The 26893-nt window shown below is 36.1% G+C and overlaps 1 protein-coding gene across 1 annotated transcript in view; it reads left to right on the top strand.

Moving 5' to 3' along the window:
- Tmem135 (transmembrane protein 135) overlaps nt 1–26893 on the top strand; it is a 271301-nt gene that overhangs the window by 104483 nt on the left and 139925 nt on the right. The window contains exon 5 of the mRNA XM_063256292.1: nt 10604–10669. Within this exon, the coding sequence (XP_063112362.1) occupies nt 10604–10669 (66 nt within the window). The remainder of the gene's footprint in view (nt 1–10603; nt 10670–26893) is intronic.

Below are 26893 nucleotides of genomic sequence, written 5' to 3'. Positions count from 1 at the left end.
TGAAAAACATGCAATGAAAAAGGCATATAGAACCACAGTATTAGGTGATCTACAGTAGTTACTGTGCTTTCTCTTGTTATTTTCAATAGACTTGTCCACATCATGAGGCATTATATAGTTAAGCATAGTATTACATAGCTATTTTTATAAAAACACAACTTTGAAGACATTGTAGGAGTTGCAAGCAATTAATAATGAAAACTGGAATGGATATCTTTTACATCTTGTCATCTTCAGAATAGTTGCCTCTACTCTTAGACTTGATACTATCAAGCATACCAAATTCAAATAAAATCAGTCAAGGCAAAACAGTGATGTAACAAACCAGCTTCAAGTAAGATCAGTCATAGTAAGACAATGTAAGTAATACAGGGTTTCAGTTTAAGTTAATAGAAAATAGTAATACAGGGTTTCAGTTTAAGTTAATAGAAAATTAGGGATCGTTACCGTGGTATAATCTGCTATTTATGGGTTAGCTTCTATGCCCTCAAATCTATTATGAGTAGACAGACAGGAATAAAATATAATCAAACTAAACAGAGTGATAAGACTACTGTGATTTTTAAATCCTGATACACTGTTAGCAATGTCCTCTGCCTTCCTTTTTTAGACAGTACCTTCCCTGCCCTTTCTCAGAGTGCTTTGTATATTTTGGGTCCCACTAGCTTTTTTAGTTTTTAGATTAGGGGTCCAACCTGTTATCTATCTGGGTTTTGCTGAACCTTTTTACCTCTAAGCTTGATTTTGAGCTGTACTCCTTTACTTAGTAAATTCACAAAGTTTTCCTTCTTTCCAGCTGTGTAGTTCTACACTGCCCAAAAGTGTCATAGCTTTCCAATCTATCTGCGGCTGCTGGACAAGTTGTCCTTATTTCTCTCTGGTTTCCTGTCACATATAGCATGGTTTTCTCATCTTTAACTCTCAGTTTATTAACCATCTCTCAGGTTGAGTGTATTTCTTATTCAGAGCATCTCGATGGATCCTACTCTGCCTGTGATTTCTTTTTGTTAGTTTATCAAGGCTATCTATATTAAAGATTGTAGCTTACTGTCTCTGCCTCATCTCTGCCATTCTATTCTTCTGCTGTTATTTGTCCACTTTACTCCTTCATTCCACTGTCTGCCCTGTTTATTGAGGCTTCTCTGCCATTGTTGCTGGGATCCTAGTATTTTCTTTTCTCTCTCTCTAGAATGTCCTTCAGTATTTTTTGTAGGGTTTGGTTGGTGGCCATGAGCTCCCACAGTTCCTCCTTGTTTTGGAAATATCTTGTTTCTCCATTAATTTTGAGAGAGAGTTTTTCTTGGTACATCAGTCTTGGATGGAGGTGATTTTCTTTCAAGGGCTTGGATTATTTCCCTCGAGGCTCTTCTCGATTTGAGAGTTTGTGTTGATAAATCTGTTGTTATTTTGATAATTTTCCCATTGTAGGTAATCTGCTTCTTTTCCCTGGCTGTTTTTAGTATTTTGTTCTTTTGGTGGATTTCTGGAATCTTGATTACTTTATGTCTGGGTGTAGATCTGTTTTGGTGGTAGGTGGCTGGAGTTCTGTGTGCCACATTTATCTGGATATCATTTATTTTCCTATGCTTGGGAAGTTTTCCTTTAATATATATATCTGTGAATATTCTTTGTAGTTCATTTGTGGTTACTCCTGCTTCTTTGCTCACGTTTGTTATTCTTAAGTCACTTTTTAAATTCTTAAGTCATGTATCCTTTTGTCATCTTCTAGCCTTTGAGTTGTTTCTTCCTGGTTCCTTGTTAGTTTTAAGAGATCTTTTCTTTCATGATCACACATCGTAATCTCTCTTCAAGTTTCAAAAGCCTAACTTAAGTTTCTGTCAAGCCATTTTGCCAGTTTTCAATGGAGTTTTTATTTCCTAGTAATCTCTCTGGATCTGTTTCATGTATTCTAGGTTTTGTTTATATCTTCAGCAAAGTTTTCTCTTCTGAGTTCCTCCATTGTTCCATCTGTGTTCTCTTGGGAGGTACTTATCATTTCTTTAATCTTTTTATATCTTGCCTCACTTGGATCAGAAGTACAGTTTTAAATTCATCTATGAGGTCATGAAGGTATTTCTAAATGTCCCTTGATGCTGTGTCTAATATTGCATGATTACTGTACTGGGTCTCTTCTGTATTTACTGCTCCTGGGCTTATTTTCCCAGGGTCAGTGGCTGGAGGTTTTTTTTTTTTATTTCTGTCTCTTGTCATGTTTCTGGTTTCTTACAGACAGGTGTGTCCAGGGGGGTCTCTGGCCCTCTCTGTATTGTTTAGGGTCTTTCCGAAGCATGCTGACTGGGGTCTTGCTGCCCTCCCCAATTTGCTGCTATCTGAGTTACACACAGGGTCGCAAGGATGGTGCGGGCTAGCCTCGAGCTTCTGAGCCAGTTGACCTCCATGTTCCCTCAGCAACTTAGCCTTTACTTTGTGGATGTCACAGAGTTGTGACCCTTTTGTTCCTGGCTACTGGATCCCAACCAGAGGCATAGCTCATCCCCACCAGACCCCACCAGTCCTCTCTGTGCCAGGGGTGGCCGACTGATGCCCTGGCGGCTCTGGGCTCTGCCCAATTCCAATATCTCCTCCAGCTAAGTGACAGCAGCCATGGGACCCAATCCCCAGCACTCACCGGGAACCAGTGCAGTTCTCCATGTTGGCTCCACTCCAAGCTGCGCTTTGTCCTTCTGCCAAGGGCTCGGGACTCATCAGTTCCCATTATTGGCAGTCGTGGCTTCAGCTTGACCTTGAAGTCGCCTGACTCCATGGTGCTCCCAGCACAGCACAGGCTGGTCTCAGTGATTGCGTAGGGCTCCAGTCCTCTACTTGTGTTTTTCCTTCCTTCACAGAGGTAGATTCTAGCTTGATGTGGTTTTTCCACATCTAGATCAGCATTCTGCCTCTTCAGAAAACTGCGTGGGGCCTGACTTTGGCACCCAGGTGTATAGTCCTCTCTGCGGCCTCTTCTGCCATGGTCAGGTGGCTCTGGCTGCTCTGCGAGGCCCCGCAGCTTCTAATTTTTTTGCTTGGTTCTATTTGTGCGATGTATTACATTTATTGATTCGTATATGTTGAACCAGCTTTACATCCTTGGGATAAAGTCTACTTGATTGTCAGGAAATTTTTTTGATGATTTTTTTTTTTTTTTTTTTGCATTGTTAGTCAGTTTCTTGTTCAAGTATTTTTATTTATATTCATTAAATAGATTGGCCTCTAATTCTATTTTTTTGTTTGATCTCTCTCTGGTTTTGGAATTAGGGTAATGGTAGTTCTAGGAACGACTTAGAAAGTACTTTTATCCCTTTCAATTTCATTAAAAATCTTGAAGAATATTGTTACTAGAACTTTCCTGATGTTTTGTAGAATTCAGCAGTGAACTCATGAGAGCCTGGGCTTCTCTTTGTTTGAAAGTTATTTATTGCAGCTTTAGTTTTATTGTCTGTTTCTGGATTATTCCGGGTTTTTAAGTCTTGTTGGTTCAGTATGAATCTAGGAATCTATCCAGTTTTCTAACTTGTCCAATTTTTGGCATACAGGTGTATGAAATAGTTGTTAATAATGTTTTTTATTTTGGCAGTGTATTGTGATTTCACATTTTTCGTTTCCAGTTGCATTAGTTTTGGTTCTTTCTCTCTTCCTTTTGGTTAGATTGGCTATGTTTGTCTAGATTGGTTCGTTTTTCTATTTATTTATTTATATTTTGAATAACGAACTCAGTTTCATTAATTTTGGGGGATTTTAAAGAAAAGTCTCAATTTCACTGCTTTCTGCTGTGAGTATTATAATTTCTTTTTTTTCTTAGCTTTGGGTTTGGACTGAGGACCTTGAGGTGTATCATCAGTTTGTTTCTAGGGTTTGCTGTTTTTGTAATATAGGTATTCACAGCTGTGTGCTTCCCCCTTAGGACTGCTTGCATTGTGTCTCATACATGCTAATATGTTGTGCTGGAATTATCACTTATTTTTAGGAAGTATTTTGTTTCTTCCTTGATTTCTCCTGTAACCCATTGTTTATTTAATACTCCATTGTATAGTCTCCATGCATTTGCATAGTTTCTATTTTCTTTTTCTTTCTTTCTTTTTGGGGGGCGTACTGGAAATTTAACTCACAACCTTGCACTTGCCAGGCAGGTGCTTATGCTGCTGAGCTAAATCCCCAGCCCTTGTTGTTGATTTCTAATTTTTTGTGTTATTGTCTAATGATATGCATGGTATAATTTCAGTTGTTTTACATTTATGTAGTGTATTTTGGAGACTGATACACATGCAACTGAAAGGAATATGTATTCTGTTGGGTGGAACACTGTAGATTTTTATGAAGCTGATTTTTCTTAGGTTTTGTTCAACTCTGATATTTTCTTGTTAATATTTTGTGTAATTGATTTGTATGTTTATGATAGTGGGGAATTAAATTGTTCTACACTTACGTTCATGCCCCGACCTCATCTTTTATATCCAGTAGTACTTGTTTTAAGAAGTTAGGTACATCATTGTTTATTGAATATATATTAATTGTCCTCTTTCTATTGAAATTTTTCCTTTAACCAAGATGTAGTGACCTTCCTTTCCTCTTTTGATCAGTTTTAGCTTGAAGTTCACTTTAAGAAAGCTTCACTTGCTTTTATATGGGTTCCTGTTGTATAGAATAATGTTTTTCTTTCTTTGAGTTTTAATCTATGAGTTTCTTTGTTATTTTTAATCTGTATGAGTTTCTTTGTGTTGTTTGTATATAGTATACCTTTGGATTTTGTTTCTTGATCCATTCTGTCTGTGTCTTTTGATTAGGAAATTGAGGTCATTCTTATTGAGAGTTATTATTGATAGGTATTGGCTTATTCTTGTTATTCCCTAATTTTCTTCTGTTGATTCTCTTATCTTTTCCTTCTACTTAACTGCTCGCACTTCCTGGTATGTTCATTCTGTTGGTCTTTTTGTCATAGCTGAGCTTCAGTGTTTCTTTCTAGGGTATTCTGGAGAATTTTTTGAAGTACTAGTTTGGTGGTTAATGACTTTTTAAAATCACTTTTATCATAAAGGTATCTTATTTCTCCATTCATTTTGAAAGACAGTTTTGCAGCATAAGTCAAACTGGGTTGGAAATTGTTTTCCTTTATGGCCTGAAACACTTCAGTCCAGGCTTTCTTGACCTTATGATTTGTATTGACAAGTGTGCTATAATTCTAGTGGATTTTCCTTTATAAATAATTTATTGATTTTTCTACTGCTTTTATGATGCTGTTCTTGTGTTGAACTTCTGGAATTTTGACCATGATATGTTACATGGATTCCTGATGATGACTGCATAAGACTGGGGGGGGGGCATTTAGATACAAACCGTAACATGGTTTAGGGGCATTTGATAAATGTACTGTACAGGTCATGGGAAGTCTCTGTTAAAGAAGGCTAATCTGCTTGCAGTGTATTTTGATTTTTCTTGATCTGAAATCAAGAAATTTTTATTTTCTTTGTGGTTAAAAATTTTTCTTCAATATAGATTCTGTGTTGAAAATCTTGCATCAGTTTTGTCTGTTGAAAATTCTGAAAATGAACTGCACACCTACTTCCAAGTATAATATGTTAGTTTTCTTATATTGCTTTAAGGACATTTTTTAATCTTTGGTTTTCAGAAATTTGAATATGATGCTCCTGTATGCAGATTGCTTTGCATTTTTCCTCTTTGGGCTTTTTTGGGGTTCTTGATTCTGTTCTATTACTACTGCTATTACAACGTTTTATTCTTTCTGCTGTTTGCCTCTTTTTCCTCTTCATCTCTTTTTTGTCATTGTTGTCCCATCTTTTCTTTTCTTTCTTGACTACTTGAGAAGTTTTGGAGCCTTATTGTTTTTAAATATTCCTTTTGCTTATCTTTTCTGTTGGTGTCTTCTTCTCCTTCTCTTCCTCCACTTCCTCTTTCTTTTTCTTCTTCTTCCATCTTCCTCCTTTTTCCTTCTTCTTTCTTCTCTCTCTTTTTTTTTTCCATTTCTTTGTCCTTCCTTTTGCAAGCTGGGAATTTCTGTTGATCTGCCTTTAGTTTCACTGATTATTCTTTTTTCTTAGAATTTATCTGTTTTTTGACCTATTTTTGTTTCAATGTTTGTTTTTTCTTTCAAATTGTGTAATCCTATTTTTATCTTTTTATAGTTTTATTTTCTGTTGAAATTCTTTATTTGCCTATTAAATTGCACATTTCTCTGAACTTTTTGAATGTGTTTTCTTATAACACTAGAGCATATTTACAACAGCTGTTTTTAAATCTTTGATTTTGAAATGCAACATCTAGACCCACTTGCAATTAGTTTATTTTAAAACCACACCCCAACACTGATAGTGTATCACACTTTTCTATTTCTTTTTTGTCTGGCTGTATTTGGTATGGAATTGAACATGTGTTGTGTTTTATGCCCCTAAAGTGAAAGTAATTAAAATTCAACAAAGAGACTTGCTGTTACAGTCAGTAGTTGATAATTTATTAAAATATTGCATGGTAAGATTAATAAGAACGTATTTAATATACTCTGTAACTTTATAGAATTGTCTTAACTTTAATGAGAAATCTTACAAAAAGATTTCAATGGATTAACAATATTGAGTTCATAGATATAAAGATAGTAATACTTAGTATAGTTTATTTCTTATTTGTCATGCTGTTACATTTCTTGTTATCTTCTTTCCATTATTTACTGCTTGGGCAACCTTGGGCGGGCAGGATATTTACTCCTGAACCACTCATCTACTAAGTATACTGCTATACTATCATAGAAAAAAATATCAGTATTAGTCATTAATAATAGTGACCTGTCTAAAGTTGGCTAATGTAGACATTAACATATGTAAAAAGTGCTTTGTAAAGAATTAGATGTCAGTACTGGGGATATAGTTTAGTGGCCCAGTGCCTGCCTGGCAAGTATAAGGTAGTGAATTCAATTCCCAGTTTAAAAAAAAAAAAAAAAGTCAAATATTGAATCCCAGGTATAGCTTAGGATAGCACTTTTTTAGTGAAATAAGTATTTCAGAAGTACTAATTTTAACTTTTTAAGTGTAAAATTGTGGAATAGATTAAAGAAAAATCAAGAAACAAAGGAGCAGTGACCACAAGTGTGAGTATGAAAGATAAAATCTGTGTGAAAGAAGTACTTATTTCTATTCTATGACTAGATCATCAGGGAAGTCTTAGGGGCAAAATTGATACTTCTATTTATGTATTACTAGCACCTTACACATTATATAATGTTATACATGAAGATTAGAGGAGCTGGTTTTAGAAACAGACTGTCTAGTTTAAAATCAAGCTTCGACATTTGCAATGTGTGTGACCTCAAGAGAGTAACTTTGCTTCTTTGATCTTCGTCATCAGCAAAGTAAGAGTAATAATGACTAATAAAATCATGGAAAGCTGGATGTGGTGTCGTATGCTTATAATCCCAGCACTGTGGGAGGCTGAGGCAGAATGATTGCACATGCTGTCTCAGTTTTGGTAATTTAGAAACTTAACGAGACCCACTCAAAATAAAAAAAATAAAAACAAACACATGTTAGTGAACCCATAGTACAGTCTTCTAGATTTTGTTTAACTCTGATTAGCCCTAGTGTGGTCTTCTTGTAGTCACTATTGATAGTCTTCTTTTATTCTCTTACGTTCTCTCAGGCTTTTTTGAGCTGTTTTGTGTAATTTACTATTTTGTCCTCAGTATCAGACACGAACATCACATTGATCATTTCTGCAGTATATGAGTTCTATATTCTTATTTTCAATATTTCTATTTGACATCTTTTCAAGAATTCTACATCCTTGTTGAGTCTGTATTCATATTTTGAATTATTTTGGTTAGCTCATCCAGTTTTTATCTATTTCTCCAAAATTCATCATGGGCTTATTGAGTATAATAGCTATATACTTTTGATACTTTTTTTCTGATCTCATCTTTTTTCTGCATCCCTTATGAGAACTTTTCATAGATTTTTGCTACCTAGTATTTGTTTTCTTTTCTTTTTGTGACATTTGTTCTGCCTTGAGATTGTTAGTGGGGTTTAAAGATGTATTTCCAAGATTTCTCCAGTCTCCTACTTATATCTGTGTTTATGATATGTGGTCCCATCTTTCTCTTCTGTGTGTGTGTTAGGGTGTTACTGCAGTTTAATGAGTAGAGAAATAAGAGTTTGTGGCTTGTATGGAGCTTTTTAATAGGATGTTGTCTCTCTCTGAGTAATTTTTAGCTTCATATGGCCAATGCTGATATTTACTCTGTTGTTTACTTTAAGTGATTTTTACTTTGTTTTCCAGAAGATCTGCTTTTATTTGTAACAACATCCACATATTCAATCTTACAGCACTTTTATATGATAATCCTTGCCGTTACTCTTATCCCCTTTATCTATTCTATATGCATATTTATTATTTGTGGTTGCTCTGCAGTGAGGGTGGTGAGGTGAGGTGGGGAGAATGGAAGGTGTTTGTATGAATAGTGTTAGGCACTAAGGGAGAGATTTGGAAGGGAAACTAGTAGTAGATGAGAAATTAAGATTTAGATGGATTTTCGTTTTACTGGAGCACTTTTAATTGGGTTGAACATTTAGTATTAAGAGTTTTCAGAGGATATTTTGTGGGGCAAGGATAAGAAGTTGCAGAAAGAGATTTCACTTTGTGATTAAGGAAAATTGTGCTTCTCAGAATTTGCTTATAGAGAAGAAGACAAGTTACATGGGATATGGAAGAGCCAAAGGCTCTTCAAGGAATTTTACTTGTAAATATGAGTGATTGAGGGGCTGAGTATGGTAAGTTTAAAACTTGGAAGGTGGAGTCTCCTTATTTAGAAAGAGAATAAAGATATATTTTAATAATATTGCCTTGGGGTTTTGAGGTGAAGAAACTAAAGAGCTGAGATGAGGAATAGGACATTTATCTATTAAATCTGAGCCAGTGAATGAACAAATATATAAAAATGACAACCTAGTATACACATGAAACCATAAAAGAACATAACATAACAAGATGTCTGATGGCAACATAAATTAGATATTACAGTGATAAATTACATATGTGATTTTCAAGCAGCAGCTTTGCCAAAATATCTGAGTACTCATAACCCAATTTACTATTCTCATCCCTCACTGCAATTAACTCAGATTAAGGACCTTTTATACTAGGTTTCAGGCATTCTTGTAGAATTTCAGTCTGAGTTCTTGAGTTAAGAACTCTCACTGTCCTTTTCTCTGGGTGAAAATGTGGATTTGGTAGACAAGTTCACTGGCATTAAGTTGTCTGCTGAGTCATGATTATTTCTGTGCAATCAATTGAACTACAACAGTAAAGGTTAGTCCATTATAGTAGTATCCATCAAGGCTAGTTGAGAAATAAACTTTGAGCAATGGGAACACTGCATCAATGTGAGATACCAATCTGGTATAACTCAGATTGACAGTGGTGTCTTGATGGCAGGAACCAAGTCTGTGATCACCAGGCCCTGCTTTTCAGCAGTCTCTTGTTAACCTTCCTTTCCTTGTCCACTCTGAAAACTTGGCAATGTGAAACCATCAAGGGGCTGTTGTAGGACTGAGTTTCACATAGCCAGTTCTTTCCCATGATGGCTTCCTCTCCAGTTCTGTGCAACTGTATCCCAATCTTCTCCCTATCTGTGATTCTCTAAGATTCTCTGGTTCCTGATGCAGTTCTCTATGAGCAGACAAGTTACTACTTTCAGTTTGCATCCTGGCTGGCAGCAGGACCGTCTGTGGTGTGGGTCATCTCTTCTGTATCATTTAATCATATTTTCTTCTCCTCTGTCCTGTCTATCCTCTCTTCCCTTTATTTCCTCCTTAAGCCAATATCCTTCAGATTCCAGACATTTTATCCTGGAGAAACTGAACTGGCACTCATTGCTTTGCCATCTTGTCTTCTCTGCTGATATTCTAGATTCAATTTTGTGCTCCATCAGTGTCATATTTTAGGAGATAGGAATTTAACTTTCTTAATACTCTAAGGGCCAGGATGATAATGCGCACAATATGGCAACATACATATTTTGATTAAGATAGTATTTAATATTTATCATATTATGCAAAATATGTAACTATGGTTCATAAACATTGTTTATAGTGAGCCATTGTGCAACTTTTCTTTTTTTCTTTCTTTCTTTCTTTGATGCTGGGGATCAACTCATGATCTTGTGCTTGCCAGTCAGGCTTATACTGCTGCGCTAAATCCCTGGCTCTGTACAGCTTTTCTTATTTACAGTAATTTTGTTTTTTCCCCATAGTCCTAAGGTTCTCTATGAATTTTAGGGTGGCTTTGTCTAGTTCTGTGAAAACTGACATTAGAATTTTGTTTAAACTTATTTACATGATCTAATTTTAAACTGTTCCCCTGAAAATATAGTGCATATCAAAATAAGGTTTTTACATAGTTGAGTTTAAATTCTTGATAACATTAAATGAGTAAAAATGATATTTATAGTGTATTTAGAAATTTTTGCTCTTACTGTTCCTTTCTAATGGTTCTCTAGAAGTTGTTGGGCATGTAATACTTTTGAAGTTTTTCTTTTTTATCTTTTTTGGAGTGAGATATGTATCTCTGCAAGTTACATATGTTAACTTTCCTTTTTTCTCCACAGGCCACAGAAACGCTATTTAGAATGGGTGTGGCAAGAGGAACCATTACAACATTAAGGAATGGAGAAGTAAGATAAAAATTTTGATACAGTTATTCATTTCTAGTTTGTAATTTTCAAAGCTTAAAATGTGAATTCTTTGGTGCTTTGTGTGACAAATAGAAAAATACTTCATGTAAATAAGATAGAATATACCTGATGCACAAATCTATTTTAGTTCATGGTTTGTGGAATCAGATATTAAATTGAAAGTAAATTGCTGAGTCTGTTAATCTTTGTCAATTTTTTTTACTATTTAAAAAAATTATTAATAACAACTAATACAAGTCAGGTGTGGTGTGATCTTATTACTCCAGAGACAACAGGATTACATAGTCAAGCCCAACCAGTTCAACCTAATAGCTTAGTGAGATCTTGTCTGAAAATTAAAATGAAAGGAGAGGCTGTTATAGCTCAGTATGAAGGACTTGGGTTTAATCCTTAGTATCTTATTTCTTTTGTTTTATGTGTATAGAGTTGATATTTATTTCTTAGAATAAAATAATATGAAATAATGATTTTTTTTCACATTTAGAAAGGAAAGAATTTTGTCTGTTTCTTATTGAGGTGGTATTAAAATGTAGATTCTGAGGTTTGACTCTCTAAAGGCTCCTGTCGATTCTTTAAAAAATATTTGTCACTGAAAAAGCTTCCATTTCAGTGACCTAATTACCTAATTCAAATGCCTAATTATTATTGTCCTTTTATTTATCTGTTTCTTCACTGGCATACTACATTTAGGTTGAGGTGGAATGTAATTTATATTGCTGTGTTCTTATTTCTATTCTACTAACAGATACTTAAGGATAAACTATATGGTACTTACTATTCTGAGATTAAGTTGTTACTGAATGCAGTATTTATAATTCAATACCCTAAATATTTATTAGTAGCTATCAGTGACTAAGGAATGAATTGGAATTGTATTACTGTGTGTTTGTATATTTGACTGGTTGATAGTATTCCCTCATTAGGCACAAATGTTTCAGCATTTACAAAGTAATATACCATTAAATATTTAAATTATATTGGCAAATTGCCGTTCATAATTTTAAGCATATATTTTGTTTGTGAAGACAATTGATTCTGTTTTATTCTCAACAAATTGAAGTACATTGCCCTGTGTTGAGAAAAGACAATTTTATGAGTAATAAGATAAAAAATATTTATCTGATTTGAGGTTTGAAAAGGAATTTCAGGTTTTATGAATTATTAGTGAAGTTTTGAATGCTGTTACACGAAGATTGGAGAAAAGTGTATTGCTGCTTGATAAGTAAAATAATTTGCTTGCACTTCCAGTTCACCACTGCAGCACTGAGTTAAGTGTCGGGGAGCTGGCAAGTGGTGTTAATCACGTAAGAACAACAGGCACGTCCAAATGGCAATTGGGGCTCTCAGGAAAGGAAATAAGAGACATGGGTGTTAAGGAAACAACTCACATTTTTAAAGGACATTTTCTATTTTTCAAAATCAAGAACAAAGCAACAATCTTTGACAACACAGCAGAAAGGTACTCAACATAAAAAAGAAAGAAAGATAGGGCCACGCAGGCTTCCTTGTGGGTGAGGGACTGGGGGAAGGGGCTTTGTGGGTGATTCTCGTGAGAGCGCTTCACACTGGGCTGCTGCCGAGGAACTTTGTGCTTGAGGAGGGCTGCAAAAGGACACTATCTGTGCTGGGAAGGCCCAAAGGTCAGAGGTAGAAGCTAGAAAGTCTATGCCAGCGAGGTGAAAGAGCTGTGCTGATGTTCCCCAAGCGCCTCATGTGCTGCTGAGAGGGCTTTTGGAAGGGCTGGACATTGAACCTAGGGACCTTCATAGCAAGCTACATCACCAGCCTTTACATTTTTGGAGGGGACAGAATCTCACCAGTTTGAGCTGCCCTGCGGAGGCCTGCTTGGGCCTTGCCAGTGACCTTCTCTTGGTTTCGGGGAGTGCTGCCACTGCGGCCACCGCCTAGAAGAGGAAGTTGCCCTGTGGAGGCCAGTTTGGGCCTTGCTGGCGACCTTCTTTCATTCCAGGGAGCGCCGCTGCTGCCGCCATTGGGACAAAGGAGCTGCCCTGTGGAGGCCTGTTTGGGCATTGCCGGTAACCCTCTCTTGGTCTGGGCAGTGCTGCTGCTGCTACCGTCTTGAGAAGGGAGCTGTGCTGTGGAGAAGGTTTGGGGCTTGTCTAAGCCTCACAGGTGACTTCCTTTCAGCCTGGGAGCTATGCCACCGAGGAGGTGGATGCCTGCACAACATCCGATCCCCTGGAAGGTTTGAGATCCTTGCTCTGAGTACTAGATTAGTCTTGGTGGAATTCGGGCCTGCTTGGACCACGCCTGGTGGCCTTCTTTTAGTCAAGGGAGCTTTGCTGCTGGAGGGGGGAGCTGCTAAGCTTGAGGAGCTTTTAGGCCTGCCTGAGCCTCCCCTGGTAACCTTTTAATCTGGAGGTGTCGCTGCCCAAGGAGGGAGCTATGCTACCAGGGGAGTCCCAGGAGCCCAGGATATAGGAGATAATTTCCAACACACCCAGGGGAAGCTTTGAAACAACAGTTGAAACATGGAAATATAGGAAAATGACAAAATGAAAGAACGAAATGCAATCTCAAACATCCAGCCCATCCCAAGAGGGATGTACATAGGATCCAGGTACATAGAAGAAAATATATGCCATAGGCCTGAAATACCTGAAATAGTAGCAACTGAAAAAAAGAAGCAACTCCAGGAAGCTTTAAAGGAATTCAAAACTAGAAATAATCTCCCAGGTAAAAGAAGAAATGATAAAAATAATGAAAGAGATGCTGAACACATCTAAAGAAGACACAGTTAAAAAATTAGAGGAACAAAACAAAAAGATAGAGTTCTTGGATAAACAATATAAGAAACAAACAAAATACATAAAGCAGATTCAGAGAGACATACAGGAAATCAAAAATTCCATTGAAAGTTGTCAAAACCGCCTCAATGAAAGTGAAGATAGTATTTCATGTCTCGAAGACAAGATTGCAGCTAGTGAACAGGAAAGGAAAGATCTCTTAAAAATAACAAGGAAACAGGAAATAACATTCTAACAGCTGCAAGATGACTCAAAGAAAAACAACATAAGATTGATAGGGATAAATGAAAAAGAAGGATTAACACAAGTAATATCAAGAGGCTATTCACAGAAGTTATAGTTGAAAATTTCCCAAACATGAGATTGGAAACTGACATCCGGATTAGTGAAGCATATAGAACTCCAAATAGCCATAACCAAAATAAAACTACACCAGGACATATAATAATCACCATCCCAGAAATCCAACATAAAAATAGAATATTAAAAGCTATTAGAAGAAACAGATCACCTATAAAGGAAAGCCTATCAGAATCACAGCAGACTTCTCAACACAAACAATGAAGTCAAGAAGAGCATGGAGTGAAGTATTTCAGGTCCTAAAGGAAAATGATTTCCAACCTAGACTGATGTACCTGCAAAACTGTCCTTCAAAATTGAAGGAGAAATTGGAAACTTCCATGACGAAGAACAGCTGAAGAACTTCATGATCACTAAGCCAACCCTGCAAAGAATACTGAAAGACAGTTTAGGTACACTTAGGGAAAAAAAAAAACCACTAAGCAAATCAGACAGTTAAACAGAACAGAAAGATAAAGATAAAGCAGAAAAGATAACATGTCAACAATAAACCAATATATAACGGTTATAACCATTAATGTAAATTGTCTCAACTCAACAGTTAAAAGAAACAGACTGACAGAATGGATCGGGAAACAACATCCAACCATATGCTGTCTACAAGAAACTCATCTAACCCAAAAGCATACTCATAGACTGAAAATCAAAGGATGGAAAACAATACTTCATGCAACAGGACCCTGTCCCCCCAAGCGGGGGTAGCTATTCTGTTTGCAAACCAAGAATGATTAGAAGAGATAAAGAAGGTTATTACATACTGGTGAAAACTTCAAGAGGCAGAGATAATGTTAAATATATGTGCACCAAATTCCACAGCACCCAGTTATACAAAGCAAGTATTAATAGTAATGAAAAATCAAATAAAGAATAGCACAATTATAACAGGAGACTTTAACACAGCATTGACACCAAGGGACAGATCAACCAGACAGAAAATCAGCAAAGAAATAACAGAACTGAATCACACTTGTGAACAAATGGACTTGATAATCATATACAGAGTGTTCCATCCAACAACATCAGAATATACATGCTTCTCAGTGGTACATGGGACATTCTCTAAAATAGACCACACACTAACCCACAGAACATATTTAAATAAATGTAAAAGAGTTGAAATTATCCCTTACATGTTATCAGATCATAGCTCCAGGAAAATAGAAATTAGTGATAAAAGTAACTGGAAAAACCACACACACACATAAAAATTGAATAATACACTCTTGAGCAATCAGTAGCTCACAGGGGAAATTAAAGAAGAAATTAAACAATACCTACAAGAAAATGAAAATACAAATTCAACTTACTTGAATTTGTGGGATGCAATGAAAGCAGTCCTCAGAGGAAAATTATTGCACTGAGTTTCCATATCAGGAAACAGAATGAATACAAATAAACAACCTGTTGCTACACCTCAAACATCTAGCAAAAGAGGAGCAAGTCAAGTCCAAAGACAAAAGAAGAGAGGAAATTATGAAAATCAGAGCAGAAATTAATGCAATAGAGACTAAGAAAACAATCCAAAGAATCAATGAATCAAAGAATTAGTTCTTCGAAAGAATAAATAAAATTGATAAGCCCCTAGGCAACCTTATTAACAAAAGGAAAGAAAAAGCTCAAATTCATGCAATAAGAAATGAAAGAGGCAAAATCACTACAGACTCTGTGGAAATACAGAAGATCATCAACGCCTATTTCAAAAACTTTTACTCCCATAGGTTCGATAACACAAAAGAAATGGACAGATATCTAGAAACATATGAACTACCAAAGCTGGGTCAAGAATATGTAAAACTGCTGAATAACCCAATTTCTATTAATGAAATTTAAAATGTAATTAAGTCCTTACCTACAAAGAAGAGCCCAGGCCCAGACGGATTCATTGTGGAATTTCACAAGAAATGCAAAGACCTAATGCTAACACTCCTCAAACTCGTCAATGAAATCAAAAGGGAAGCAATCCTTCCTAAGTCATTCCTGGAAGCAAATATAACTGTAGTACCAAAACCTGAGAACGACCCAACTAAAAAAGAGAACTACAGGCCAATCTCCCTAATGAACATAGATGCAAAAATCCTCAATGAAATATTGGCAAACAGGATGCAGCAAATCATCAAGAAGATTATACATCACGGCCAAGTGGGATTTTTTTCCAGACATGCAAGGATGGTTCAACGTACGTAAATAAATAAATGTAATCCACCACATCCATAAAGCCAGAAGTAAGAATCACATGATCATTTCTATAGATTCAGAAAAAGCTTTTGATAAGCACCAAGACTCACTCATGATAAGAACCTTACAAAATATTGGAATAGATGGTCTTTACCTCAATATGATAAAGGCCATCTGTGATAAACTAACAACCAGCATTGATAGCATTGTGGGGGACTGGCCGGCGGCTGAAAAGATAAGAAGTATGAAATATAAATGACCTTTATTTTGAGAATGCAGGGAGAGACACCCCGACATCCTGGGGTGTGGCACCCCACCCCACGATCTCTCTGTGGAACACGTGGAATAGGGGCATAAATGTAGCTTAGGTTGTGGGTGGTGCCTGAGGGTCATTAGGGATGCACTGGTAGCCCATTGGTGCTCTTTTGGAGCCAGGGGCAAATTCCTAGTGGTGGGGAAGATAGAGCCATAGTTACATTCCTTGCGGTGGGGGAGATGGAGCTCCTTGGTTCGCCTGAGGCTTTACCAGCTACAGGGTCCTGTCTGTGCCAAAACTCTTTCAAGCATCATATGAAATGGCCAAAAACTGAAGGCCTTTATCTTAAAATCAGGTATAAGACAAGAATGTCCCTTATCACATCTCTTATTCAATTATAGTACTGGAGATTCTAGCCAGAGCAATTAGACAAGACAGAGAAATAAAAGGAGTAAAGATAAGAAAAGAGGAAGTTTAATCATCATTATTTGTAGATGACATGATACTCTACATAGAAGACTCCCAAAACTCCATTGAAAGACTCCTAGATATAATAAATAAACTTAGTAATGTAGCTGGATAAAAAATCAATGCTGAAAATTATTAGCATTTCCAAACACTAACAACAAAATTACGGAGAGAGAAATAAAAAAAGCCACACCCTTACACTAGCATCCAAAAAAAAATGAAACAATTAGGAATTAATCTCACAAAAGAAGTAAAAGGTCTATCCAGGGAAAACTATAATACCCTGAAGAAAGACATTGAAGATAATCTCAGAAAATGGAAAAGCATCCCTTGTTCATCAATAGGGAAAATAAATATTGTTACAATGGCCATTCTCCTAAAACTGTTATACAGATTCAGTGCAATCCTAATGAAAATACCATGAACGTATCTCATAGACCTACAGAAATCACCCCTAAAATTCATCTGGAATCAAACGAGACCTTCTTGCAAAGGCAATTCTAGGCAGCAAAGGCAAGTGAAGAGGCATCACAGGCCCTGTCTTGAAGTTGCACTACAAAGCTATTGCAATAAAATCAACATGGTACTGGAATAAAAACAGATCTGAAGATCAATGGAATAGACTAGAAGATACAACCACAACTACTAACACCCTCAACCACCTTGTCTCTGATAAGGGGACCAAACATGTTCACTTGAAGAATGACAGTCTCTTTAATAAATGGTGTTGGAAAAACTGGCTCTCTATATGTCAAAAACTGAAACTAGACCCATGCCTATCACCATGTACTAAATTAAAATCTAAATGGATCAAAAACCTGAATATTAAAACACAAACATTAAATGTGGTGGAAGACAAAGTAGGTAAATACCTTGAAGACATAGGGGTAGGTAGAGAATTCATGAACAGGACTCAAACCGCATGGGAAATACTTCCCAGAATCAATAACTGGGATCGTGTCTTATTAAAAAGTTTCTGCATGTCAAAAGAAATCTCCAGCATAGTGAAAAGAAAACCCACAAACCAAGAAAAAAATCTTAGTGAACTATCCCTCAGATAAAGGACTTATGTCTAAAACATTTAAAGAATTTTAAAAAATCAGATCCCCAAAATTCAAGGACCCAATCCAAAAATTGACATCTGAGGTGAATACACAGTTCTCAGATGAATAAATACAAATGGTAAATACATACATGAAAACATGTTCATCATCATTAGTCATTAGAGAAATGCAAATTAAAACAGCCCTGAGATTCCATCTCACTTCAGAAAGAATGGCCAGGATCAAGAAAACTACCAACAACAAATGCTGGAGAGGCTGTGGGGAAAAAGGAACTCTCCTGCACTGTTGGTGGGATTGTAGACTGGTGCAACCGCTGTGGAGGTCAGTTTGGAGATTCATCAAAAAGCTGGTATTGGAGGTCCCATTTGTTCCAGCTATTCTACTTCTAGGCATATTCCCAGAAGAACTGAAAGCTTCACATCATAGTGATATATGTGCACCCATGTTTAATAGCATCACAATTTGTAATAGCCACATCTGGGAAACAACCTAAGTTTCCATTAACTGAGGAATGGATAAAAAAAATTTGTGGTATTTTTACACAATGAACTACTACTCAGCTATAAAGAATGATCACATTTAGATGTTTACTAATAAATGGGCACAACTTGAGCCCATACTCATAAGTCAAATAAATCAAACTCACATGTATAAATACCATATAGTTTCCCTAGTGTAAGAAATAGTAAGGGTACATAAGCGTTTATGGTGATCATGAGTCCCCATTACATTGTGGTGGAGCCTTATAATGATTACATTCATTAGTTGGAATGAGTTTGTCCTGATTTGTTTGATTTTATTATCTGAGATTGTATGAACAGCTAATTTGAGGGAAACGAGTCATTATAATAGCCAGTACTGATATAATATCATCTTACTTTGAAGTCGTAACATGCTTTTGCTTTTCTGTTTCCATTGGCTCGATCATGTTGTACCTTATTGGATTGTATTACATTTTATAATATAAACAAATTTTCTATGGAAAATGAGATAATATCTTAGCTATTGTTTATTTTCTGTTACTTAGTTCTGAATGCCCTGTAATAATTCTCTCGAATGTTTTTATACTATTTTTTATGTTTAATTCCATTATATATGAAGTTATACTCAACTATTTCAAAGAAAGGAACATTGTAATTATTGTTAATTACAGGTTGTCTTCTAGTGAAATATTGTGTTGCTTAACATTGTTCTGTTCTGATTTGCTTTGTTATGTCCTATTTTATCTTAATGTCTGTAAAATAAAAAAAAGATAAGTAAAATCATTTGAATTTGTCAGTGATATTATGTATGTGTCCTTATTTTCCTTAATGGGGTAGTAATGTTTTGATTACTTTTGATATGTTTCTTCTCTCTGACTTTTGTAAGAAGATATTCAAAGAGTGTGAAACTTACCTTATAATATATCAGAAGTCTTTGTGAATTTTCATAACTCTGAGGGATAAATTATAATGGCCATCTTATAGGTAAACTGAGGCTCAGAGAAGTTAGAACACTTGCCTATGATCTGGCAGCTGGGAAATGGGAGAGCTAGGGTTTGAACACCAATCTCTAAAACCCATTCTTCTACTGTTTAATTTCTCTCACTTGATTTACTTATGTAGACATGTATTTTCTAGCCAATATTGTTACTTAATTTTAATGAGTTTGAGTATTAAAAATATTATTGGAGTTCAAATTGCTGGTATTAAGCAATCAACAATGATTTGTTAGATATTCTAGTATCACTGTTACTTTTTTCCATGTGTGTGGAGTAACACACGTGTAAACTGAGAGGATTTTTGGCGTGGTAAAAGAGAGAATATAAAGTAAAAATGGCCTTTCTTCTAAGAATACGGAGAGAAACTCCATGACTGCTGGGGGCCTGGCTTTCTCTGCCAGAAACGTGGTGTGGGGCATACATATAGTTTTTGACTAGGGTGGCGCTTAAAGGTGGCATTACTGATGCAGTATTAGCTGATTGGGACTCTTCGTGCCACTGGTAAGTTGCATAGGGTCGGGGAATGTGACCTCAAGGTAAATGTCCCTTGGTCCCTCCTCCCACTGCCTTAATGTCCTCTCTAGAGCCAAATCCTTTCATTAACATGATTAGGAGAAAACCATATTGACTCTTCAGAAGTGTTACTGCATTGATATTTAACTATGGTGATATTTTCTGTAAAGTCTTGTCTATGGAATATGTAGATCTTTGCTTCTTGATACAGTTATGTATATGAGAAAACATACTTGTAAGCAAATCATTTCCAGGTTAGTTTTAGAAAAACGCATGTTTCTTTTTAAATGATTAACTTTAATATAACCACAGCAATAAATAGTATTACATGTGCTTGACTTAAAAAATGATTCTTTTGTATTTTTTCAGGAAATATATAATCCCGTTTTTAATCCTCCAGATGGTGCGGTGGGGGATGTAAAAAGTACCTTTTTTTTAGAAGATAAAATTGCTTTCTTTTCTTTTTATAAAGCTACAGTGAAGCAGCTTTTTATTTAATTATTTTTAATTCAAAGTTTTGTAAGAGGAAAAAAGTTTAGCAGTTCTTTACATCTGAAAGTAGCATTTCAAAGCCTAAATCTGAATTAAATTGCTTGCTGTTTATCAGGTAACGCTGTATATGAATTTATGACAGGGAATCACTACAAGTATGAAATGAAAAATGATGTCATTTTCTATAGCTATTATCTATTATGTCCTCATTAATTTTTGAATATTCTGAATTTTCAAAAAATAAAGTTATGTTTATTTAGTTAAAAATTTAAGTTTTCATATATGGATGTTTTTGGTATTAGGAATTTTGTGAAGATTGAACAATGGAAGGAGACACAATCCCGTTTTTATCAAGAAAGATTTATTGAGTACCTCTCTGTATTTCTGGTATTGTTTTAGGTACCTGTGTTATATCAGTCAAAAAAAAAAAAAAACAAAACCAAATAATATTCTTATCATTGGAGACTTTCTATGTAGTTCATCAATAGCTTACGTTCTAATTAGTAAAGAAAATAAAAGGTACAAAGCAATTAAGTAATTATAATGTTTCAGAAAAGGTAGAAGCCAGTATATGTTCAAAAATACAAGTAACTTAAATAATAAAGGAAAAAACAAGTAATTAGGATAGGGTTAAGTTAGTTTAGATTTGCTAAAGGGGATACATCTTAAATTGTGCCTTAAAGAAATTAATATACAAAAAGTAATAAGAACTGTAGGAGTAATAAAACCTAAAATGTGTAATTGTTGTTATAAAACAGAGAGGAAAAGAAAGTGCTCTAAAGGATTATACCCACATATATGTTTAAGTGTGTAAAACAGATAACCATATTACTAAGTTTTTGTTGGATCATTGAACAGAACTGTTTGCAGTCTCACTGTTTAAATGTCTACTTTGTACGCTTTAATTTTGTAACTTGAACAGTGACTTCTAAGATGACAATATGTAATCTATCAGCTAGTGATTTCTTACTGTTTTTTTGAAATTCTGTAGTACTTCTACCCTTTTTTCTGTTTTGCTTTTTTTCTCTTTAAATAAAATCCTTTATAAAAAAATAAATTAGTAAACATTACTTAAAATAAGTCACAAGACATTGCTAATGAGGAAACATGGTTCAGAAGGCAGCATAATAAAGAGGAGTGTTAACTTTTCTTATTGTTGAGTCAACAAGAGAAGTAGCATTTGTTTAGAGCCTATTATATTCTCGGCACATTATAATTCTGATCATTTATATATTTTATTAGTTTTCCTGCAGCGAGGTGCAATATCTGACATTCACAACTTAAAGGAGGAAAGGTTTAATTTAGCTAATGGTTTCAGTATTCAGGCCATAGGATGCTGGTTCCAAGGAAGAAATCTCATGGCAAAAGGGCGTGGCTGAGCAAACTAGCTTAGCTCATGTTGGTGAGACAACAGAGCAAGGGGATAGTGCCTGAGTAGAAGGAATGAGGGACCAGGCACAGACTTCAAGGCCATACCTTCATATTGCTGTACCTACACACACCTAGAAGTATGCTTCTCAAATCTTTGGTAGTTACCAAAGCCAGTCAAGTTGAATTTGTCTTAATTGTCTTAAATCCCACCCATTTTCAACTTGCTACCTAAAAACATTTCCTAACCAGACTTAGTCTCCAAATAACTATAGTAACAGTTTCTTAATTCTACCTAACATAACTATCTAGTGTAGGGTTAGAGCTGTTCCCCTTCACCAAAATCTCAGCAGTTCCTACATTTTTTTAGAACTCCAAGTCCCTTCTGAGACTCCAGAAATACTTTAACTGTGAACCTCTAAAAAATCAAAACCAAGTTACATAATTCCAAGGTACAATGGCATAGAATAAACATTACTGTTTCAAAAAGGAGGAATAGTGGGACAGAAAAGAATTGGCCCAGAGCAAGACTGAAACTCAGAAGGGACAACATTAAATCTTGTAGTTGTATATCTAGCATCCAGGACACATGATTGTAAGATGTGAGTTCCAGATGATTTAGGCAGCTTTACTCCCATGGTCTTACTGGTTGCAGCCAACACAACCTCTTTTTTGGGCTTGTTCTACTTTTGGGCTGTAGCTTTCCTTACCAAATGGTCTGTGTTCCTGGCATCTCCAACTTCTTTGGGTCTCCAGTGAATCTTTGACTTCCTTCCTACAGCTTTGCCTACTCTCTTCTGAGGGACTTCTTGCTCAGCTTCTCAGGCTTTCCTTTCAAATTTGGGTGAAAGCTTCCATAGCTCTACAACTCTTGCATTCTGTATGCCAGTAAAACCAGCATTGTGTGGAAGATACTGAAGTCTACTGTTAGTAGAGGCAGTAGACAGGGCCACAGATGTAGCAGCCCCTGATAATATACCATAGTGTTCACCAATCATTCAGAATCTTTATTGAAGTCTCATTACACATATACACACACACATGTGCACACACACATACATGGTTAAATCACTATTTGATTAAGTTTAACTTTCAGCCTTCATACTGTTTTTGAAGGTTAGCCCCAAGTTCTAGTACTCTATATGATTGGTTTTTCTCTTGTTCAGAAACATTAGCTACCTCATTTTCATAACAAAAATTAGAGAATCCCAAAGGGTTTTGAAGTTCCTTGCCAGGAACCAGGGTCAACAAGTAGAAATTTTAACTGTGAACATTTAAAAAAATTTTTTTGATATCACAAAATTATGTACTGTGTGCCCTTTTGTGCCTGATACCCTTCCTTAGCAAATGTTTTTGTGATCCATTTGTATCAGTTACTTGCTTTTTCATGACAGAATACTGTTCTATTATTCTATTATAAAGACAATGTTTTGTTTATTCATTAAGCAGTTAATGGATATTTATATTATATCCAATGTTCAGATATATTAAAAATTCTGCTATAATCATTTGCATAAAAATCCTTCTGTTGATATATATTTTAATTTCTCTTACCTTGATTTCTAAGAGTAGAATTGCTAGGTCATATGAGTAACTTTTACAGAAAAAAAAATTAGCTATACCAGTTTATGTTCCCATTAAAAATATGAGTCAAGCTTGTTAACATTTTTGCTAACATTTGGTATTGTTAGACATTTTCATTATTACCCTTTTAGAAAGGATAGTGGTGTCTCATTATAAGTATAATTTGCATTTTCCTTTGGGCCAAAAATATTTTTCATTGTGCTTGTCATTTGTATATATTTGGTGAAATGTCTATTAAATAACTCATTTTTTCATCAGATTCATTGTCTTGAATTGTGGGAGGTGAGTCTTTTATTTCTAATTTCAAATCCATTTTAAAAATTAGATACAGGATTTGAAAATATTTTCCCTCAGTTTATGGCCTGTTTGTCCATTTCCTAAATCATATTTTTTGAAGAGAATATGTTTTACATTTTGATGAAAGTACTACTTTTTGATTTTTTCATGGTCTATATTTTTGGTATCTTATTAAAGAAATTTTTACCTGGTTCAAATTCAGTTTTCAACCTTATGTTTTTTTTAAAAGTTTTATAGTCTTTGGTTTTCATTTCATTGCATTTCATATGATGTATTTTGAAATTAATTTTGAATATGAGTGAGGTCAAAGTCCAAGTTTGTCATCAACATCATTAATTTTATTTCCATATGGATATAATTTTACCAAACAAATGTGTTTTTTTGCAATAGCATTTGTTGAAAAGCTGTACATTGCCCATTGAATTGCTTTGGCACCCTTCTTAAAACACTATTGTCATAAATATCATGTTTCATTTCTGGATTTTTTTGTAGCTTTGATTCTGTTAAGAGAGAGTAGAGTTTATCCATGTCTCCCATGGATTACAACTAAAAATCCTAAACGGACTACAAAAAGCAACTGTTTGAGGTCTATGAAGAGTACATAATAGTAAGAGGATTAGGAGGGAGATTAAAACTGGAGGTGCCACTGATACTGGAGAGTTTCCTATTTTTAAATCCCCACCCACAAGCCTTCCTTTATCTCCTATTTTGGACTCCAGGGCATCCTCTATTCTTGGTTTGCACAATGGTTCTAGGGAGAAAAATCTCCCAAGAAATCCTCTTTTTCTGTTTAAGGTCAGAGGACTGGAAAGAAGGACCCATACATTAAGAAGATGATGTAGTCAATCACTGTCTCTGTTTTGTTTTGTGTTTTGGTTTTTGTCTCTCTCTTGGTGGGGCCCCAGAGAGACTGCGATCATGAGGCTGTCATTCTGCAGTAGTGGTGGGTTGCAGATCAGAAATCAAACTGTGAAAGATAATCTTTTTTTCTTCAACCAGAGAATAAAGAGATTCCTGCAGTTCAAAGAAAATAAAGAGAAAATCTGTTAGGTTTTTGATCTTTAAAAAAATTGTTTGTCTCTTTATTCCTTTAGCAGGTGTAGATGTAGGAAATGTATGATAGTATGAAGACTCCTGTCTGCAACCAAAAGCTAGTATTGGGGCCAGAAAATTGAGAAAGGGCTTGGGAGACAAAGAGTACAGGGGAAATAATGGAAAGGAAAGAGGAAAAGAAAGATGACTATCTGTCTGTCTATCTATCTATCTATCTATATCTCCAGACTGTTTGAGTATGAACAGTGGGTGACCCAGATTGGCCTTTAAGTGACACAAATGGGGAAAGACTGAATAGTTCTGAGAAGACTTGGAGTTGGCTTTGAAACCATGGTTTATGGTAGGTAGGTTGGTGCATGTAATTTGAACTTAACAGAATTGTTCCTGTAATAATAACTACAGCATTGACTTCCAGGAGAACATGACAGACAGATAGCAGCAGCTCCCGAGGCTCTCTGAGAGACCAAGCTTAGAATCCAGGAATGGTGCAGAGTGAGGAATCCTAAGCAAGAGGAGATAGCTGACCCAAGAACGAACTGAGAGAAACCAACTGGGAATTCAATCCTGATGGTATAACAGGAACAGATAAAGCCTCAGTGTGGAAGCTGGAGCCCGTGCCATTGGAAGACGCGATTTGGGTTTCCTGCCACCGCCGCTGCATCTGAATCAACTGGCAGGGAGAGAGACACGCGAAAGTTCTGAGAATGGGAATCGGTGAATGGAGTTGAGAGTGGGACGGGCGGGGAGCTGTGCATCGACCTGAGGTGAGTGAGGGAAACTGGGACTCTTCCACAGTCTAGGAGGCTGCAACAGAGGTCATTCTAGGACCAGGCAGACTTGCCAGAACAGGGCGCTGTAGTGACCTCAGTCACAAGTCCCCCTCTCAAGCGGGATTGGTGAGCAGTGCCTAGCCTACATGACGCTGCTGGCTGAGACCCAGTAGGCTAGCACAACCCAGGTCCCAGTGCCTGGAGGTGCACCCTAGTGGTGAAGCCTTTGGTAGGTTGACCTGGAGGGGTGGCCCCGCATAGGCTGCCCCGTCCGTAAATCCCTGGTGCGCTGCGGTGGGCAGGAACACCTAGCTGGTGCAATTCAAACAGACTGTGGCCAACAGGGAAGGAAGCTGGGCCTCCTATATACGCTTGTATTTAAGGAACAAAGAATATGGGAAGAGGGAGCAACAAGAAAGGCTCCTCGGCCCCCAATCCTGAGAAACAGGCAATAGCGACACAGCACTAATAGACATAAAGCGCTATCTCCAGAGCCTCATAGACGAGTTCAAGAATGAAGTTATTAATGATCTGAAGCAAGACATAAGCAGAATAGTTAGAGAAATGCTAAGCACTACCCAAGAAAAAACAGATGGTGAAATGGATGAACAAAAAAAAAAGGGCAGAATTGTTTGATGGAGAAAATAGAGAAAACATAAAATATGTGAAGCAGGTTCAAAGAGATTACCAGGAAACTAAAAGCTCTATCAAAAACTGACATAACAGCTTGAAAGAAACTAAGGCTAGATTATCTGAACTAGAGGGCAGATTTGTAATATGGGAGCATGAAATGAAAAACTTCTTAAAAGTAACAAAGAAACAAACAGCAATAATACAAAGACTAGAAGATGATAGGATCTATAACTTAAGAATAAAGATCATAAAAGAAGAGGTAGGGACACAAACAAATGAACTACAAAAGCTACTCGCAGAAATAATCCAGGAGAATTTTCCTAATTTAGTAAAAGGTAAAGATACTCAGTTGTATGAAGCATACAGGACCCCAGCCACCTACAACTGAAACAGAGCTACACCCAGGCATATAATAATCAAAATACCAGAAATCCAATATAAGAACAGAATATTAAAAGCTGTCAGAGACAAGAAACAGATCACTTACAAGGGAATACCCATCAGAATTACAGCAGACTTCTCAGCACAAACCGTCAAATCACGAAGAGCATGGGGCGAAATAATTCAAGCTTTGAAAGATAATAACCTCCAGCCAAGATTGATATATCCTGGAGAACTATCCCTGGAAATTGATGGAAAAACAAGGTGCTTCCAGGATAAAGAGGAACTAGGGGAATATGCAACAACCAATTCAACCCTACAGAGAATACTGCAGGATATTCTAAAAAAGAAAAATATGAAGAATCCAGAAATAGTGGCAGAAAGGCCACAATGAATGGAGCAGAAAACAAAATGAAGAAGACAAACTGACAACTAATGACAGAAAAAGAACTCAGCAGAAATGAGGCAGAGAAGATTGGATGATTGGAATAGCTGTTTTGGAGAAAACTATGTCATAATAGGTAATGCTGATTTAATACCG

This window comes from Cavia porcellus, unplaced genomic scaffold (assembly GCF_034190915.1).
Source record: "Cavia porcellus strain 051 isolate PalLab524CR breed Dunkin Hartley unplaced genomic scaffold, mCavPor4.1 scaffold_9, whole genome shotgun sequence".
Classification (NCBI taxonomy): Eukaryota; Metazoa; Chordata; class Mammalia; order Rodentia; family Caviidae; genus Cavia; species Cavia porcellus.
Note: the sequence above shows the minus strand (reverse complement) of the source record. Positions and strands in the feature narration are given on the sequence as shown.